Below are 19476 nucleotides of genomic sequence, written 5' to 3' on the forward strand. Positions count from 1 at the left end.
TGATTTCCTATGAGACAATGTCCTGAGAGGGGCCCCTACTAAGGTCCTAATTTGAAGTCTGCTCAATTTTATAATATTCTTGAATAGACGTAAATATAGAGGGAAAATTGTAAGGCTGATGAGCTAGCCAGAAAAGATACTGCTTTTCAATTGCTCAGTGATAAAAGTATCATTGGAATACCTATGGCCACGAGTAAACTAATAATGAAAAACAAAATTATCCAAGAGGCCAATAGGTCATGGGAAGATGAAGATGAAAATACATGCGTAACAGCTAGGCTACTATGGCCGCAAATAAACAAGAAAAGGACAATGGAATTGCTTAGCCTCTTAAGAGAAGATATCTCGAAGGTCGTGGCTTGTGCCTCCAGCATTACACGAGACTACGAGTTTTCTCCCATGAATATTGTAGAAGTTGTAGAGCTGAAGAAGAGGAAGAAACAGTTGAGCACTTCCTTTGTAATTGTCCAGCCTTAGCTAAAATCAGAGCAGCTTGTCTAGGTAAATACTTTTTCAATTCTCTTACAGAGCTGTCGGGCTTGGGGTTGGGGTCAATTCTACGTTTCATAAGAGCCACAAAATGGTTCCATGAAGAAAAGTAAATGGGGTTCCCGTGCAGCACAGCGGTATCACAACGGGCCTGTAAGGTCTAAGTGAGTTGTTCGTGCAGACCGACTATCACCATAGCCTAACCTGGATAGACGTAAGCTTAGCCTTGGACATGTTTGCCTAGCAATTTCACAGGTATTGGCACTAATCCATCTTTGATTTACAGAATTGATTAGTGCGGTCCTATCAAGAAGCTTACAAGTTGCGAGAGGTATGCCCATAAAATTGTTTAAGTTTGGCATACAGGTACCTTCTCTTGCAAGTTGGTCAGTCCTACAGTTCCCTGATAAATCTCTGTGGCCTGGAACCCACCATAAGATAATACGATACTGTTTAGCCATCTTATAATTAGAGATTGGCGACAATAAGACTATTCATGATGTTATTCGGAAGGAATCCAGAGTCCGTAGGCAAGCTTGGCTGTCTGATCTTCTGATGTTATTCTGTTTATATCTAACCATCTTAAGGCTTCATGAGTAGCGTTTATTTCCGCTTAAAAACACTACAGTGATTCGGTAGTTTAAAGGAGTCACTGATGAAAAGCTATTCGCAAGCGCGCCGTATACTACACCGGTATCCATTTTAGATCCGTCCCATAGATCTTAACGGGTGTGTTGTGTGATGGATTTTCTTCCAGCCATTCCAGTCTAGAAGAGACTTTCACTGAGAATTTCCTTTCGAAGCAGAGAATGGGAAGGTAATAATCACAGTCACTGGGTATATCTGTATAGGTCTAGAGTCTAAAATGGTTGAATGTCCATGTGTGACAGCCTTCTGTTGTGAGATCGCTCTGAGCCTTAAAGCGGAACAGGCCGCTGAGTATTTGCAGAAGAGATCTAGGGGTGACAGATGTGACACCAAAGCTATGGATGGCGTGGTTTTATGACGCCACATATTGCTAATTCCGCTCATCTCTGCACCTTCAATAATTTAGAATAGGTCTTTTTCTGCATAGTACGCAACCAGACAACATTTCCATATAGAAGAATGGGTCCGACAACTGTAGTGTAAAGTCAATAAGCAACCTTAGGTTTAATTCTTCAGGTCTTACCTAAAGCTCTCTTCCGGGCATAGAAAGCTAGGCCCGCTTCCCTAACTCTTTCTAAGATGTTTGACTTCCAAGTCAATTTCCTATCTATGGTTAGTCCAAAGTACTTGGCTTCTTCCGAAATCACAGAGTTTCCCCCTTGGGCATAATTGGCCTTAACTGTTTCGTAGTGAACAATATGAGTTGTTCGATCGCGCCATAGTAAGATATTATTCCCTATACCATAACACCACCTTCACGGCTGTGACGTCGACTAAAGTACCTTACCTCCTTTCTTAAATCAGATTGAACATCTTTTCGTCACTAAATAATATTTTTTCCATTCATTGGGATAGGTATTTTTAATAGAACTCCAAGCCATGTGATCCCTTGCAAAATCAAGGCGGCGTTCTTTGTGAAATTTATTGAAAGGTGTTTTTTATTTTGTAATTTTTTAAGCTTCAGAGGTGGCGCTTTTAGAATAGCTCTTCGAACAATATATTTGCTGGCTGCAACATTTGCTATTTCTTTAACTTTTGCTATTGAAAGAGCGAAATTTGATGCAAACCTAAATATTTTGGGGATTTCCTTCGGTGCTAAAGCCATCGCAGGCCTGCCTTTGTGTACATACATACACCCATAAGCAATTGCATTTTATTTATATTTTTTGCAGATGAAATATCTGTTGCTTATACCGTTTCACATAATTCAGTTATATATACAGACACACATTTTAATCTCATTTTATTTATTTTCTATACTTTCAGACCATTCTAAACCCACGATCAAACCGATGCCATTTACACAGCGATCATAAAAATGTCGATACGAAAATGTCCGATGCCGAAGCAAATCTTATCAATAGCGCGCAATCACAATGCGCTACGACCGGACGACGTCGCAAGGTCTCCTCTTTGGCCGGCACACTCTCCGCGCGCTCATGTCGCAGTGAAACGAAGGAACTGCGCTCGGCGTTGCAAGATCGCGAAGCAGTCATACAAAATTTACGCATACAACTGTGCTTGGGCAAGTTGCCACGCCCCACGGGACCACCACTCAACGAGAACGAGAAGCCGGCGGCCGAGCAAAAATTGCAAAGGCTGAAAGCCGAAGCGGAGAATAAGAAAATCAAGATCAAAAACTTGAAAACTGCGCTGGAGAAGCTCGATATAACAGAGTGAGTTGTTGGCGTTGCTGCACTAACTGAAATACGATTTTCAAAACTATTCTTTATATGCATTCATTTGCTTGCTTTTAGTAACATTGACACGCGCATACGTCAAGCAGAATTGGAATATGCACTTGGACGCGAGGAGCTGCAGATGCTGTCGATTGTGGAGGAGGCGCGTGCACTGCAAGCGCGTTTGGAGAAGTCAAAACCTGAATTGCAGACCATTTACAAGTAAGAATTCCCTACCCATTTGAGTTAACACTATTTGAATACTGTTTCTAACACTCTGCTTCGGTTAATAGCATTCTCAACTCAGGCGACGTGCTAAGCTTGCATGCCGTTCACGCGACTACCGGCCGCTGGGCGGCGCACACCAAGTCCGATCAACCCGGTTTCTTTGTCGAATGGGCGCTCGATGGCGACGGTCTGTATAAGGGTGATCGTATACTCGAGATTAATGGCAAGATGATCGCCTGTCGCACCAAAGAAGAACTCCAAAAGATTATAGGTAATTCAGGAAAATGCCAAATAGTGGTGCTGCGTAAGAAGTGTGCGCCCATACCACAGAAAGTCATAGATCAGGAGAAGGAGAACAGCATGCGACTACAGCATCGCATTTCCTATCTCGAGGAACAGGTGCGAGAGTTGCAGACTGCGAAGGAACAACAGCAGCAATCGCATCAGACACAACTCTTGCCGCAGACACCACAAGCACACACGACTGCCGCGCACATAAATAACACCGCCAACAGTCATGTGACCAGCATCAGCATCTCTTCGCCACCTTCCTCGCCGCCCGACAACAAACCATTGGTTTTCCAGCGCGGCAACTACATTACCACTTTAGTTGGGGGCAAGCCAATTGAATTGCTCGGCGAGAATACCGCTGCTGACCAAAATGCATTGAGTAAAAGCAACTCTGTGGCGCATGTTACCAAAACGCTGATCAAAGAGAATACACAAATCGATTTGCACCCACCACGCACACCGCGCGTCTGCGCAACGCCCACCTATCCCTCTATGCCACCCAAATCACTGTCCGCCTCAAAGATTTCAATCAACAGCGATTCGGCGTACATGCAACCCACGCACTATCGACGCAGCGAAAAGGAGCGACTAGCGCGCGAACGTTACGAACGTTCGGCGACTAAAACCAACGCACTACAGCACCGCGCCAATATGCATGCGCGCAGCGTAGAGCATTTGAACCATTACAACGGGTAAGTTGGACAACTTGCGATTTCCCACTTCCCTAATTGAACGCATACTAATTTCCTTCTCTTCACGCACAGCATGGAACGTCGACGCGACTGCTCGCTCGCGGCAGATACGCATGCGCGCATGCTCGCTGATATGCGTAGCGTCAAATCGCTGGACTTTGATAGCGAAAATGAGGTGAAACCCATCAGCGATACGGTGTCGGAAGTGCGCGCTGTACGACCGACGCCACCAAAGAAGCCGCTACGTTTATCGCTGCAACGCGCTCAGAGTCTGCAAACGGTTGAGTTGTTACCCAACTGCGATACGACGGCAGAGAAGAAGCGGCCCATGAAGCGCGCGCACATCAACGATAAGCCGTCCGGCGAGCGTGAGGGTGCGATACTCATTGAGAATTGCAAGCCCTTACAAACGGCGTCGCTGGGCAGGCCGCGTGCGAACATATGAAAATTGCTGAATGTTCTCTTTAAGCGCAACGAAGAGACACATTACTAGTAAAGGGGGTTGGGAGGTAGTGCAGTGGGATGCACATACATACATACATATGCGCGTATGCAATTTGTATGCAGTTTGTCATACTTTAAGATGAAATTAATTTAATAAGCAAAATATTTATACCAAATTAAAATACATCGGGCTGATGTGTGAGGAAGATTTTTGTTAGTTAGGAAAGTTAATTGTGCACCAAATAGTTATTTACATTTCTACATTATAACGGTTAAAAGTTTTAATTCTAGAGATTAAGGCATGCAAGTGTGTGTAAGTGGTTAACATACCTATGTATGTATGTATGGATATATGTACATATATTTATTTACTCCATTTCTATAATTGTATAATTTTTAGCAATATGTTTTCATGGTAATTAAATTAAATTGTACAAACAATGTTTTTAGCACAATTCTGTAATAAAAAAGAAAAATATTGTTCATGTAAATACACAGTTACATAAATCACAACACAAACCGAAACCTGTTTTTTGTTACATTGGGTTGGGGCAAAAGTGATGTCGTGTTTTGTCAATTGAGCGTGACATTTAAACATATTTTGCTTTGTACCTATTGCATCGGGTCACACTAAACGGCGATTTGAAGACGACAATCTGTACTAAAGGGTGTTTTTTTAGAGGTTAGGTTTTCAAGTTGGCACTACTTTTTTCGTAGATGGTCTTTTTGACAGCTGTCACTTGATTTATGCTCAGTTTGGTTTGCCATTTCATAATGAATAGACTTACACCTGAACAACGTTTGCAAATCGTGCAAATTTATTACGAAAATAATGGTTCGGTTCGCGCGGTTCGAAAATAATGGTTTTTGTTCAGCGATGAAGCTCACTTTTGGGTGAATGGATATGCCAATAAGCAAAATTGTCGCATTTGGAGTGAACATAATCCACAAGCCATTGCTGAGACGCCGTTACATCCTCAAAAAGTCACTGTTTGGTGTTCTCTATGGGCAGAGGGAATCATTGGTCCATATTTCTTTAAAAATGAAGCCGGCCATAATGTTACAGTCAATGGAGAGCGCAATAGAGCCATGATTAATGACTTTTTCGTGCCTGAATTGGGCGATGTTGATGTGGACGACCTTTGGTTCCAACAAGACGGCGCTACATGCCATACAGCCAACGCAACAATCGATTTATTGAAGGAAACTTTTGGTGAGCGCATTATCTCGCGCCGTGGACCTGTGGCGTAGCCTCCAAGATCGTGCGATATAACACCGCTGGACTATTTCTTGTGGGGCTATGTGAAGTCGCTTGTCTACGCAGATAAGCCCGAGACGATTGACGTCTTGGAAGAGAATATTCGGCGCGTTATTGCTGACATACGGCCCCAATTTCTGCAAAAAGTGGTCGAAAATTGGGCCTCTCGGCTGGAATTTATTCGAGCCAGCCGCGGCGGCCACTTGCCCGAAATCATTTTTAAAACATAATGGCAAACCCTTATCTTTATAATAAAGCTAAATTCTTGGCCATAACATTAAATTATATACGTTTAATTTCATCTTGAAAACCTAACCTCTAAAAAAAACACCCTTTACAAGTGTCTCCTTGACAGTGTTGTGATCGTACGTTTTAGTCTTAAGTTATAGCGCGTCAAAGATGGAGTCCACCAAGCAAGAAATTCGTCATATTTTATGTTTTTACTACGAGTACCTTAGAGGTAAAAATGCAACGAAGGTGGCGACAAAAATTTGTGCAGTTTATGGGCCTGATACTGTAACGATTCGCACAGCACAGCGTTGGTGCGATCGATTTCATTCTGGTGTAGTAGATGTCGAAGATGCACCCCATACTGGTAGGCCAATCGTCGTAGAGACTGATAAAATCGTTGAAATTATCCAAAGAGACCGGCATGTGAGCATTCGCTCGATTATTAAAGAACTAGGTGTAGACCACAAAACAATTTGGAACCATTGCAGAAGATTGGATTCCCAAAAAAAGGTGTCACACGTGTTGACGCAAAAAAAAATCTCTTGGACCGAATCCACGCTTGCGATTCTCTGCCCAAACGGAACGAACTTGACCCATTTTTGAAGCGGATGGTGACTGGCGATGAAAAGTGGATCACGTACGACAACGCCAAGCGAAAAAGATCGTGATCGAGAAGTGGCGAGCCGGTCCAAACCATCGCCAAGCCCGGATTGACTACCAGGAAAGTTTAGCTGTGTGTTTGGTGGGATTGGAAGGGAATTATCCACTATGAGCTACTCAACTATGGCCAGACCCTTAATTCGGTCCTCGACTGTGAGCAACTTGACCGCTTGAAGCAAGCGATTGACCAGAAGCGGCCAGAATTGGTCAATAGGAATGGTGTTGTGTTCCACCAGGACAACGCTCGTCCTCACACATCTTTGATTACCCGCCAGAAGCTACGGCAGTTTGGATGGGATGTCCTATCGCACCCACCATATAGCCCGGACCTGGCACCAAGTGACTATCATCTCTTCCGGTCCATGCAAAACGCCCTTGGTGACACCAAGTTGGCCTCAAAAGAGCCTTGCGAAAACTGGTTGTCTGAGTTTCTTGCAAATAAGGAGGGGGGTTTTATAAAGGGGGATAATGAAGTTGCCTTCTAAATGGCAACAAGTTTGCGAACAAAACGGGGCATATTTGACTTGACTCGGATAATTCTAAGTACGTTAAATAAAGCGTCAAATTTCGATCACAAATACGACAACCCAATCTTTTTTTTTCAATTTGTTGTGCCAATTTTTCTAAGTAAACTGGAAAAGGGCAGCCTATACTACTTGCGGTAATTCAATTTAACTTTTTTTTTTGCTTTTTCATTGAACTTGAATGCAATTTTGCAAACTCTCTGAAATATGCGATAAACTCCGTAGGTAAATGAGCATTTAACGGCCAATTTGCACGTCGTACAGTTTTTGCACTGGTCGCAGCCGTACGCGCGTGACTTTATATTTACATTTCGTATGTGTACGAATGTTGGTATACGGTTTTGCACTATGCATATTGGAACACGTTGTTTACTAAAATATATGCATACATACAAAAACAATCGCAGGTAAATAAAAAATTTGCACGCTCATTTACCCCTGATTATGTAGTCATTCACTTGCGTGTGCTTCCCTATTCAAGTTTACATAATTTTAACATTGCGTCGCATGAGCACATACTCTGCTATTTATGTAAATGCATACATATACACATACAGGGTTTGATTGAAAAGTAATGAGCCTTATTTTTTTTAAGCAGTTTTATTAAACCTTATTAAACAAGGTGGCGCAAAAGTAACCTTGCGATGTTTTTTGGCTGTAATTAAAAAAAAAATGAAAAACTTTGATTCTTCTTGTGGATTATTTTTATTTGATCTTTTAATTTTTTTACATCAAGTCGAGAATATGATGTCATGTAATGACCGCCGCCACAGTTGATTGCCATTTGAGCCCTTTTTATGGCATTTTCCATCACTTTGGCCAAAACTTCCGGCGATAGGTCATCACATTCTTGACGGATATTGTCTTTAAGAGCTGCAAGAGTCTGAGGCTTGTTGACATAAACCCGCGACTTCAAAAAGCCCCACAAAAAGAAGTCTGGAGCGGTCAAATCAGGCGATCTTGCTGGCCAGTGCAAATCGCCAAAACTAGAGATTAGGCGCCCGGAAAATGCATCCTTCGGCATATCGGTTGTGGCACGTGCAGTGTGTGCCGTTGCACCGTCCTGTTGGAACCACATGTTTTCCAATCCCAATTCATCAAGTTGCGGCAAAAAAAACTCGTTGATCATTGCTCTGTAGCGCTCACCATTCACAGTAACCGTTTGGCCCGCGACGTCTTCGAAGAAAAAAGGTCCGATGACTCCTCCAGCAAAAGCAGCGCACCATACAGTGACTTTGAGCGGGTGTAATGGCTCTTCGTGAGTTATACGCGGATTTTCAGTGCCCCAGAAGCGTAAATTTTGCTTATTTACATACCCGATAAGAAGGAAATGGGCCTCATCACTTATAATTATTTTTGATGAAAAATCATCTTCCTCTTGGTGGTAATTAAGGATGGTTTGAGCGTATGTTAGACGCGATTGGCGGTTAGCAGCCAACAGCTGATGCACCGTCTAGACTTTGTACGGAAACATCTTCAATTCTTGTACCAAAATTCGCTGTAAAGACCGTCGACTGATACCCATTTGCGTGGCACGTCGTCTGGTCGATGTCGACGGCGCTTCCATGACATCCTCGGCTACAGCAGCAATATTCTCTGCAGAACGGCTACTCCGGGGTCTGCCACGCCTGGCAGCATCTCGTGTTGTGCCAGTCTCTTCGAGGCGAGTGACTAAACGTCGCAGTGTTTCACTATTAGGCGTTGGACGGCGAGGAAATCTGCCACGAAATTCACGTTGTGCCAAAGTCCCCGACCGATTATTGGTCAAATAAATAGTCAGCAATATTCCGCGTTCTGGAGCAGTGTAGCGTAACATTGTTTATTAACGTGTATTTCGCATGTGTTTACTACACAAATGTCAAAACAGAACTGACATTAGAGGCCAATCGCAAAATTTATAGCATTTTCTGATAGGAGGATTACTTTAGCGCCACCTGTTACAACTAATATTCTTCAAAGTAGGACCCTTGAGCGTCATTTTTTGAACTCAATCGCCGGAATCGCGGTCAATTCGGTTGTCACAGTTTTTTGGATCGCCTCGATGGAGTCGAAACGCCCCTCCCTTCAGCTTTCTTTTCAGGCGCGGGAGCAAGAAGAAGTCCGGAGGGGACAGGTCTGGGCTGTAGGGAGGGTGGGGAAGCACCGGAATCCCCATCTTGGCCAATGCAGAGGTGCACACTTTGCGCATTTCAAGTTTTCCGGTCACGATTTCCCGCACATTGTAATAAGTTAAATTTAACTCTTCACTGATCTCACGTAGACTAGCACGACGGTCAATGTTCAAAAATTCACGAACCCGGTTCACATTTTCGTCTGTTTGCGTCGTCGAAGGTCTTCCAGATCGCTGTTCGTCTTCGACGTCCTCCCGGCTTTCCTTGAACGACTTGTGCCACCGTTTTACCTGGGCACTGGACAGAGATTGGTCCCCGTAAGCCTCCTTGAGTAGCCCAATGGTTTCGGTACTCGTTTTGTTTAGCTTTAGTATTTCTTTCCTCTTCTTATGTGTTGCTTTGCTAATATTGATTTTAGTTCCAATTTGAATACTTAAGTATCTACAATGACTCCTCGAAAAGAAATATCAGTTGAATTTAGAAATTTAGTTATACAGCACAGAAGGGGAAAAAAATCATATGACGAAATTTCAAAAATCTTAAACTTAAGTCGTGCAACAGTCCAGACCATTGTAAAAAACTTTAAAAATAGTAGTTCCACCGAAAATAAGCCGTGCAGTGACCGCCCGAGCAAATTATCTCGCAGAGACGTCAGCTTGATCCTAAAAGAAGTGAACAAAAATCCAAAAGTTTCTGCTCCGAAATTGGCCGAGGATATATGTAGCAAGCCCATCCAACAAGTGGGTTCATCCAAGAACAATTCAAAGAGCTCTGAACAAAAACGGCTTTCATAGTAGAACACCACGAAAAAAGCCTCTTATTTCTGAAAAAAAACTTAAACTGGAGTTCGCCAAAGCACACAGGGAAAAGGGGATGGATTTTTGACAAAAAATTTTGTTTATAGATGAGTCGAAGTTTAATATATTCGGTAGCGATGGAAGAGCAAAAGTGTGGAGGAAAAAAAATACTGCACTGAGTCCGAAGAATTTGGTATCAACAGTAAAGCATGATGGCAGCAATGTAATGGTTTGGGGAGCTGTTGCTGTATCTGGAGTTGGAAGATTAGTATTTATGGAAGGTAATACGGATTGTTATAAATACAATTCAGTATTGAAAGTCAATCTGATATCTTCGGTGGGGTCTTTCAACAGGATAACGATCCAAAGCACACAGCACTCATTGTGAAGGATTGGCTGCTTTACCATGTTCCAAAGCAATTAAATACACCACCGCAAAGCCCCGATTTGAATATTATTGAACATGTCTGGGAAATTTGAGATCGAAAAATTATAAAACATCCGATTGCAAGCGCTTCAGTACAGGGTTGCCCATATTCGACGGACCCATGTGTTTTTTTTTAATCAAAGAAAAACACAATTCTTTTGATGTTGACGATAATAATCATTTTATTTGGTTCAAGTAGATTTGTTGACATCACTTTTAGAATATGATATCTCTCAAATGGCCGCCTTATTGTGCCCGTTTTGCAGCATTTTCCATAGTTTTAGCTAACATTTCGGCTGGAATAGCGGCTATTTCCTCACGGATGTTGTTCTTGAGCTCTTCTATGATCTTTGGCTTATTAATATAAACCTTTGATTTTAAATATCCCCACAAGAAGAAGTCAGGTGGCGTTAAATCGGGCGAACGCGGTGGCCAGTCAAAATCGCGATTTTTCGACATCAAACGACGAGGAAACAATTTCTTCAAAAAATCGATTGTGGTGCGAGCTGTGTGTGGTGGAGCGCCGTCTTGTTGAAACCAGAACTGCCTCATACGCTTTCGACGAATAATTGGCATTACAAAAGTGGTTATCATATCGCGATAACGCTCCTGATTGACGGTAACAGCTTGACCATCTTCATTTTCGAAGAAAAACGGCCCTATAATCGTTTTCACACTAACGCCGCACCAAACAGGGAATTTTTTAGTCGTAAAGAGATACCTCTTGCATTTCGAGAGGATTTTCAGTGGCGTAAATACGGCAATTTTGCTTGTTTACCGTCCCATTCCCAAAAATAAAGGAGTAATCCGTATTAATCAGGTGTACACCTATGAAACAGAAATTCGCACTTAGAAGTTGCCAGCTACAAATATATGAATTTTCGCACTGCAACAACTACGTTTTATTAGGTCTGTTCATGAAACAAATAATTTGTAACAAGTTTTGGTGTTCATGTTTCTAAAAAAAACGTACAAAGTAGGGGAAAGTGAGAGAGCAAAATCAAATTTAATTTTGAGGGGAAGTTGCAAGATTTTTGGGATTATTATTATTGATTGGGTGTTTGTGCACTGCGACACAGTTTTAGGCTGTTAAGGGGACTGATCCCTGTAAACAACCATATTTTCCCTGATTATCATTAAAATTATTTAAAATGAAGAAGTCAATACATTTTTTTCAAAATTGGCATACAGTTTATATGTACATTAAAATAATATACGATTTTATTTTTATTTTACTCATTTAAAATGGCGGATGTACACTCAATTCCAGGAAGGTCGCAGCGGGGCTTCTCAATCGGCGGGCATTGTGGCATCGGTGTCAGTGACCCGAATTATTATTAATGTCATAATTTCTATATGAATTAAACAAAAATGAAAAAAAAAAATAGTTCGCCGAATAAAATGCTTAAAAACAAATGAATTTCGGGTCGAATTTTCCTACTATTTTTGCTTCGAAAAAATTATTTTTTCGAAAATTTGTAAATTCACATAGAAAGTAATATCATAAAAAAAATGTGTGCAAAGTTTCAGGGAGATCGGTCAATAACTTTTCGAGTTATCGTGTACGCCAATTCGAAAACGCGTCTAAAGTTTGAATACAACGTAACTATACCTCTCCCAGCGCTCGAACGCAAAGAATAAAGTCCTCACGGTTGACGATCTATAATAAAGGGTGGTTAAATTTCAAGGGCCGATGTTGAATGTGAACCACACCTAAACGTCAAGTTTTTTCTGCATTTCATTTGACATTTTTCAATTTCAGATTAACTCAATTTGAACCATGGAAAGATTTATAATCGACCAACGCGTTAAAGTTATTCAGACTTATTATGAAACAGTGAATGACCAATTTTCGGAGAAAATCATCTCCAGTGATGGGGCACATTTTCACCTCAGTGGATTCGTCAATAAGTAGAATTGCCACATTTGGGCAAATGATAATCCAAGAGTGATTGCCGAAAAACCAATGCACCCACAAAGAGTGACTGTTTGGTGCGGTTTATGGGCCGGCGGCATCATTGGGCCGTATTTTTTCCAAAATGAGGCAGTTACTGGGAATAGTGTTCGCTATCGTGAGATGATAACGAACTTTTTATGACCTGAATTGGAAGATACGGATGTGGACGATATGTGGTTTCAACAGGACGGTGCCACTTGTCACACAGCTAACAAAACAATGGTGGTCGCCGCGGCCTCGGGGGCACACCTCCATCCGATGGTCCAAATTTTCGATGACGCTGAGGCATAATTGAGGTTCTATGCCGTTAATGTGCCGAATTATCTGATCCTTTAGCTCTTGAATTGTTGCTGGCTTATCGACGTACACCTTTTCTTTCAAATAACCCCAAAGAAAGAAGTCCAGCGGTGTCGTTGGCGTTTAGGTGTGGTTCACATTCAACATCGGCCCTTGAAATTTAACCACCCTTTATTTTTCTACATTTGACAAAAAAAATAATTATAATGTCATACCAATATTCAAATCTACATTAACTTACAAATTCACACCCCAATGAGAGCTGAGCACCAAACAAGGTTAAATCAATTTCCATTTCACGCCAGTAACGCTTTGCTCAGCGAGTGATGAATTTCTTCAAAACAAATTTTACTCGCTATTTATTGGCATTACAGATTACAACAATGCCTAGTCGAGCTTCCTATTCAAGCTGTAAATTAATTTGTTATCGAAATGCAGGTGCTTCAAATTAATCAGTTAAACATTACTCAAAAGCACTGCACAGCATTGAAAGCTTACTTACTCTTTGCACTGCTCGCACTCTCAGCGCTGCTCAGTTTCACTCACACAAAACAAACTAATCTCACGCATCTCGTTGACCACTTCTTGATGAATAAGTACGATACGGGCATGTTTTTATTACAATTCTTTTATTACAACAACTTTAAGCTCATTTCAGATTAGCACCGAAAGCGTTCGCAAACGAGAGCACGTTTGCACCAGCACCTGAGTGGTTTGCGGGTACTCCCACGAACATATACGAGTACTTGTTTGTACACCTAGAATGCAAGCCAGCGAATTCTCGCGTTACATCATACAGACAGGTCGGTGGTAATAACGGACAAACAGTGCGGTGGGCGGCTGCTCATGATCGCCACCAGATCGAGCGAAAACAGTTTATAAACAGTTTGCATTCCGCAGTCGTGCAGTTCAGTTTTGTGTTGTACCTCGCCAGAGTAGTTGATCTCTACTCGCGTTAAAAACAATTAAAATTGCAAAAGCAAATCTCAAACAACAGCTCGCGCAATAAATAAACAAAAAAAACGAAAAGCTACGGTTTTGAAGTGGAACTAAAAATTTATTGGGTGCCAAGAAGGTGAGGCAATAGGAAATGCAATATTACATACATATGTACATAGGTACCACCGTTACTTGGCGAAACAAAAACAAAATCGCGCGAAAGCCTAGCTGTAACCACCGCGCCCTGCAGCGCTTCAACAGAAGATTTCTGTATTTTTATTTTGATATTAGTAACGTTTTTTTGATTTTGAATTTTATTTTTAAAATTTGCATACCAGAGAATGCTCATGCAAAGTCGTTAAGCCAGTATTTCGTGACTGAAAGTACGCGCATACAAAAATGTATAATACTTTGAAGTGGTTCATGAAATGGTTGAAGTGCCAGTCTGGCACTCCTGAAGTAACGCTAAAGCGCCGTTTTGATAAAAGTAGCTCATAGTCCTTACAAAAAGAAAAAGAACAACAAAATAAAAAAAAAACGGTTCTGCTTTTCCAAGCCAATTGTAAAACTCGACACATTAGCGATTCTCCATGTCAAGTGATCCAAGTATTTAAGCATTGCCGTTAATTTTTTTTTAATTATTGTAGTTTATTAGTAGGCTTGAGTTTATTGAGTATTCAAAATATTCAAAAGACAAATTATTTTGTAATTTTGAGTTTATTCAATGCCGAAAATACAGTATTTTTTTTTTTTTTGTTTTTGAAAAATACATTTTTTTGTTTTTTTTTTTCTGAAAAATAAATTATTTTGATTTTTTTCTTGTTTTTGAAAAATAAATTATTATTTTTTTTTTTTTGTTTTTTTTTTTTTTTGTTTTTTTGACATGGAATCGCTCATATTTTATGGCATCCACCCAAATATCTGTGACAACATAGGGTTATTTGAGAGCTACCATAGGTCTCTTCTGTTCGCCAATTCTCCTTCGGTTCGACTCGGCTCACTGGACGAAAAATTTGCATGCGAAAGCAATAACAAAGTTATCGAGCAAGATTCGCCACTAGCGAGTTTGTGTATACCTCATAAAATCGTATAACTCACTGTTTTACAAACGAATGCAATTTCAGGCAGCGCTGCCAAGATATGTTTATTTACACCAGTTGCTCCATCTATTCGCCACTTGCTAAGGCTTGGCGAAAAGACCAGGCCTCACATTAAAAACAGTCTAAAAATTATATTGACAAACTTTTTTTTACTTTGAATAAAATCGCGCATACATAAACATTCAATTTAAGAGAAAAAAATCTGCTACCTGAGTGTATGTAGTTCATAGAAATAGGGGAATAGGGGTGGTGATCAAAAATTATTTCCCCTCTGCAGATAGGAAAATGTACACCTAACAGATGTGCGTCAAGGTTTTTAGGAAATCTGCCGATATATTTAAAATATTGAGATTTTTAGAGATACTAAGATATTGAGATTTTCCAACACGTTTAAGTACACAAATAAGCCTCTGTTGAGCAAAAGTGTTTATGACTATCACACAAATTATATCAAATTGTTTGATTCCCTTGGCCAGCAGCAACCGTTTCAGGTGAGGCACCTTAATATGCATACATACATGCATACATACACATGTACTTAAGTATGTAATAAATGCAGCGAAAGCTTGTATTTCGAGTGTTTGCTTTGTTGGAAAAAAAGTATAATTGCGTATTTTCAGATCCAGTTGTAAAGACGTTCGGCTTTAAAGGCCTTCGAAAATTGATTGCTTTCAAGCGGCTCGCAGCTTAACCCTATAATGCACGAACTCAAGCTGCTCTAAATTATTAAAAGCTCATAATTTTGTGTTTTGGATAATTTTGGCATGAGAAATACTAATCTGAAGAATTTGTGATATACTTTATATGTAGGCCTGTGCACATACTTTTAGAAAAGGGGGTGTAAAAGTTAAGGGGACAGATACCTGTAAGGGCCAATTTTCCCTGATTTTCATTAAAATTATTTAAAATTAAGAAGTCAATATATTTTTTTCAAAATTGGCATACAGTTTATTTATACATTAAAATAATATAAATACATTTTTTTTAATAATTTAAAATGGCAGATGTACTCAATTCTTCCAGGAAGGTCGCAGCGGGGCTTCTCAATCGGCGGGCATTATAAAGGGTGATTTTTTAAGAGCTATAGGAAAGTTTTTGAAAAAAACACACGTGAAATTCTGAAAAGTGCATGAAATTTTTATTTAAATCGATAGTACAGTCGATATAATTTAATGTTTGAAGATTATTTCATGCAAATGTTGACGACTGCGCTTTAAATGGCCCATCCGCTTAGTCCACTTTTGGCATACTCTTTCCAATGTTTCGGCCGGTATCTCACATATAAATGCTTGAATGTTGTCTTCCAATGCATTAATTGAAGCAGACTTGTCTGAATAGACATGAGCTTTAACACAGCCCCACAAAAAATAATCTAAAGGCGTTATATCGCACGATTTGGGTGGCCAATTGGCAGGTCCCGAACTAAAATAAAATGTTCACCGAACTCGCCTCTGAACAAGTCCATTGTTACGCGTACTGTGTGGCATGTGGCACCGTCTTGCTGAAACCACTTGTCATGCAAGTCAGTTGGATATCATTTCACGGTAGCGCTCACCATTTACAGTTACGTTACGATTCGCAGCATCTTTGAAGAAGTATGGTCCAATGATACCTCCAGCCCATAAACTGCACCAAACTGTGACCTTTTCTGGATACATTTGTACCTCTTGCAATTCTTCTGGCTGATATTCACTCCAAAATCGACAATTCTGCTTATTTACGTACCCATTGGTCCAAAAATGAGCTTCGTCGCTGAACACAATTTTTCGACTTTAAACTTTCTTAACAGAACACGCATTTTTATAATAAAATTCAATGATTTGTAAGCGTTGTTCGTTTGTAAGACGATTCATGGTTAAATTATAGACCAAACTGAAGATGTTTGACAGTGAAACAAAACACGAAACGTGCGTCAGTTGTTTAAACCAACTGTTTAAAAAGATAATAGCTAAAAAATCAACCTTTAGCATCGGCGTCAGTGACCTGAATACAAGAACCAAAAATGTGTTTGTTTATTAATGTCATAATTTATATATGGATTAAAAAAAAATGGAAAAAAAATTCGCGGAATAAAATGCTTAAAAAAATGAAGTTTGGGGCGAATTTTCTTACTATTTTTCTTCGAAAAAATGATTTTTTTCGAAAAATTTTCGAAAACTTGTAAATTCATAAAAAATATGTGTGCAAAATTTCAGGGAGATCGGTCACAAACTTGAGCCGACTCATACGTACGCCCGATTCACATGCGATATTCCCGGGCTCTTTTTGAACTAAGTTTCGTTGTGCCTGCGAATTAAACCACCCCATCGCCTCGCCTCCCTATTCTGCTTCTTTCCCCTCGGTAATGCCAATTAAGATATTCCTTCGAGGGGCAGGATGTGTTTATTCACTCATTTGTCTGCGTTCATCATCATCGTGTCTCAAGCCTTCGCATAGTTCTACGTTTCTTCAGATTCTAGCATATATTGTACTAGGCTGGCAGCTGTCATGCTCTCGCCGATATTTGAGCGCCGCATGCTTCGTTCCCCATCAAATCTAGAGCATTCTAACAGGGCATGCTCAGGCGTTTCATATTTTTCTTGGAAGTATAGGCAAAATGAGGAGTCTGTGGGCTTGTATTTGTACAAATACTGCCTGAAACAGCCATGCCCAGTTAAAAACTGTGTCAGCATGAAGGCAACGTTTCCATGGATCCATTTCTGTATGTCGGAGATCATAGTGGTTTCAAAGTGGTTCTTCCCTTCCTACTATCGTTCCATTTGGTCCGCCAATTTTGCAGAGCGGTATCATCGATCCACTGTAGGGCGTCTCTCAGTGAGGCTTTGTCACCAGATACCCACCCGTTTTTTGCAGGCTGGTATTTTTGTTTCATGCATTTTACCTTTATATCGAGGGGGATTCTGCCTGCTATTACCCCTGCTGCTTCGTCAGATATGCTTCTATAGCCTCTGATGATTCTGACATTGCATAATCTGTACACCCGTTTAGCCTGCCTCAAGTAGCTGGGATATTTCACTACGTCGCCCCACACTTCCACAGCGTAAAACAGGATCGAGTTGCAGACGCTTGCTAACAGTACTCTCATTTGTTGTCTTGGTCCACCCTGCTTTTTATAACTGAGTTTTCTGTCGATCATCACCCCTTAATATTTTATGGTAACTGTTGATTTTATATTGTGACCACCAACCTTTATTTGAAGGTTTTCAACTTTTCGTCTAGAACTTATGAGAACAAGTTCGGTTGTTGTTGTTGTAGCAGCATAAACATTCCCCGTGCACATACGAGGAATGCTGCTGAAGTGACAGTCCTTGGGGACTGGGTCGTTCCGGTTACGTAGAACCGACTGTCGGGGGAACGTTCGGTCGGTACAAGTTCGATCTTTTGGTCTGCTAGTCTTAGCCCAGACGATTCTAGCCATTGCTTAATTTATTAATGGTGTCCTTACCCTTCGTGAGACCTCTTCTAGCGTTTTTCCTACGACTACCACAGCTAGGTCAGCTGCATACCCAACAATGCTTGCACGAACGAGCTGTTCAGCGCGTAGCACTCACTCCATCATGATACTCCACAGAGCCGGGCCTAGTACAGGAAGTTAAAAGAGTGATGATCAGCTGATCCAGTTCCGTCGGAAAATTCGGCCGGTTAAATACAATTGCGACGGAGACGGAAAACACTAATGCGACGGGCCAGTTTTCAGCTGACATTTTGTGGTTACAATAAAATTAATTTTGTAGTGAAATCTTTTCGTTTGCTATATTTGGGAAGCAACTCGTTGAAACTCATTGTTGCAAGAAAACAACTTCTTTCTAAATTATTAAATTTAATTATTTTCTTTATCGATTTCTCGAATAATATTTGCTTGCTGTTGCTTGTAAACAAGCAAATTGTCATCAAATAATCCAAAATGCAGCCTTGAGTCTTCAACTCGTCAGAGAAAAAAGAAATGAATCTAATTATATTGCAGCCGCAAAAATATTTGACGGCAGGGAATTCGTCCCCACCGCAATTCTGTGAAATTTCGTGCTTTTACGGGGTTGTATACAACTACAGGGTTGCCCATATTCGACGGACCCGACGGATTCCGAAGACTCTTGGGACCCATTCCAATCGACGAGGCTTGTCCGCAGGCAACAAACTTTGCGTCAATTGAATTTTATACGGGAATAAATGCAAGTCAATGCGGATAATTCATTGTAAAGTGGTCCGGGCAATGCCGAACTTCTGAGAACGGAGATTTTGGAATGTCCTTGGCGACGTCTCAACACTGGCCCGTACAAGAGCAATATTCTCATCCGATCGCCTTGGTCGCATCACCAGTCGAAAACCTTTCGTACAAACGTTTAATGGTTTTCTTAGAAGGCGCACTTTTCACATTATTTAATTTTTTATACGCACGTAGAGTTTTCACAATTGACTTCTTTTGTTGAATGTAAATTTCAACAATTTGAGAGCGCTCGCCTGGCGTGTACTGTTCCATGGTAAAAATCTGCTTGGACTGACGCTTCCAACACGGTATGTCATTGAGCGATCTAACGTCTCTGTCAAAATATACAGGGTTGCCAGATCGATCCGTCGAATATTGGCAACCCTGTAGAAAGTAAAAAAAACGAATTTTCCAGAATTTTTTCTTAGAAAACTTTTAAATTTGTTGATCTAAAAATTTATGCACATCTTATTTTATCTTTTAGCTGTATTTTAAGACCT

At 40.7% G+C, this 19476-nt stretch overlaps 2 protein-coding genes across 7 annotated transcripts in view; both read left to right on the forward strand.

Annotated features, from left to right (window-relative positions):
* LOC129243428 (uncharacterized) overlaps window positions 1–4975 on the forward strand; it is a 132512-nt gene extending 127537 nt beyond the window's left edge. For all 4 annotated transcript variants that reach the window (XM_054880428.1, XM_054880429.1, XM_054880431.1 and 1 more), the window contains 4 exons: window positions 2404–2813; window positions 2895–3038; window positions 3110–4027; window positions 4100–4975. In XM_054880428.1, the coding sequence (XP_054736403.1) occupies window positions 2404–2813; window positions 2895–3038; window positions 3110–4027; window positions 4100–4472 (1845 nt within the window). In that variant the 3' untranslated portion in view covers window positions 4473–4975. The remainder of the gene's footprint in view (window positions 1–2403; window positions 2814–2894; window positions 3039–3109; window positions 4028–4099) is intronic.
* An 8628-nt stretch (window positions 4976–13603) lies between these two features.
* Window positions 13604–19476, forward strand: part of LOC129243714 (extracellular superoxide dismutase [Cu-Zn]) — a 40912-nt gene continuing 35039 nt past the window's right edge. Inside the window, exon 1 of one of the 3 annotated variants that reach the window (XM_054880953.1) lies at window positions 13604–13808. The gene's annotated coding sequence lies outside the window, so the exon portion shown is untranslated. The remainder of the gene's footprint in view (window positions 13809–19476) is intronic. The other 2 variants (XM_054880951.1, XM_054880952.1) reach the window with 2 other exon arrangements.

The sequence above is a fragment of the Anastrepha obliqua genome, chromosome 4 (genome assembly GCF_027943255.1).
Source record: "Anastrepha obliqua isolate idAnaObli1 chromosome 4, idAnaObli1_1.0, whole genome shotgun sequence".
In the NCBI taxonomy this organism is placed as follows: domain Eukaryota; kingdom Metazoa; phylum Arthropoda; class Insecta; order Diptera; family Tephritidae; genus Anastrepha; species Anastrepha obliqua.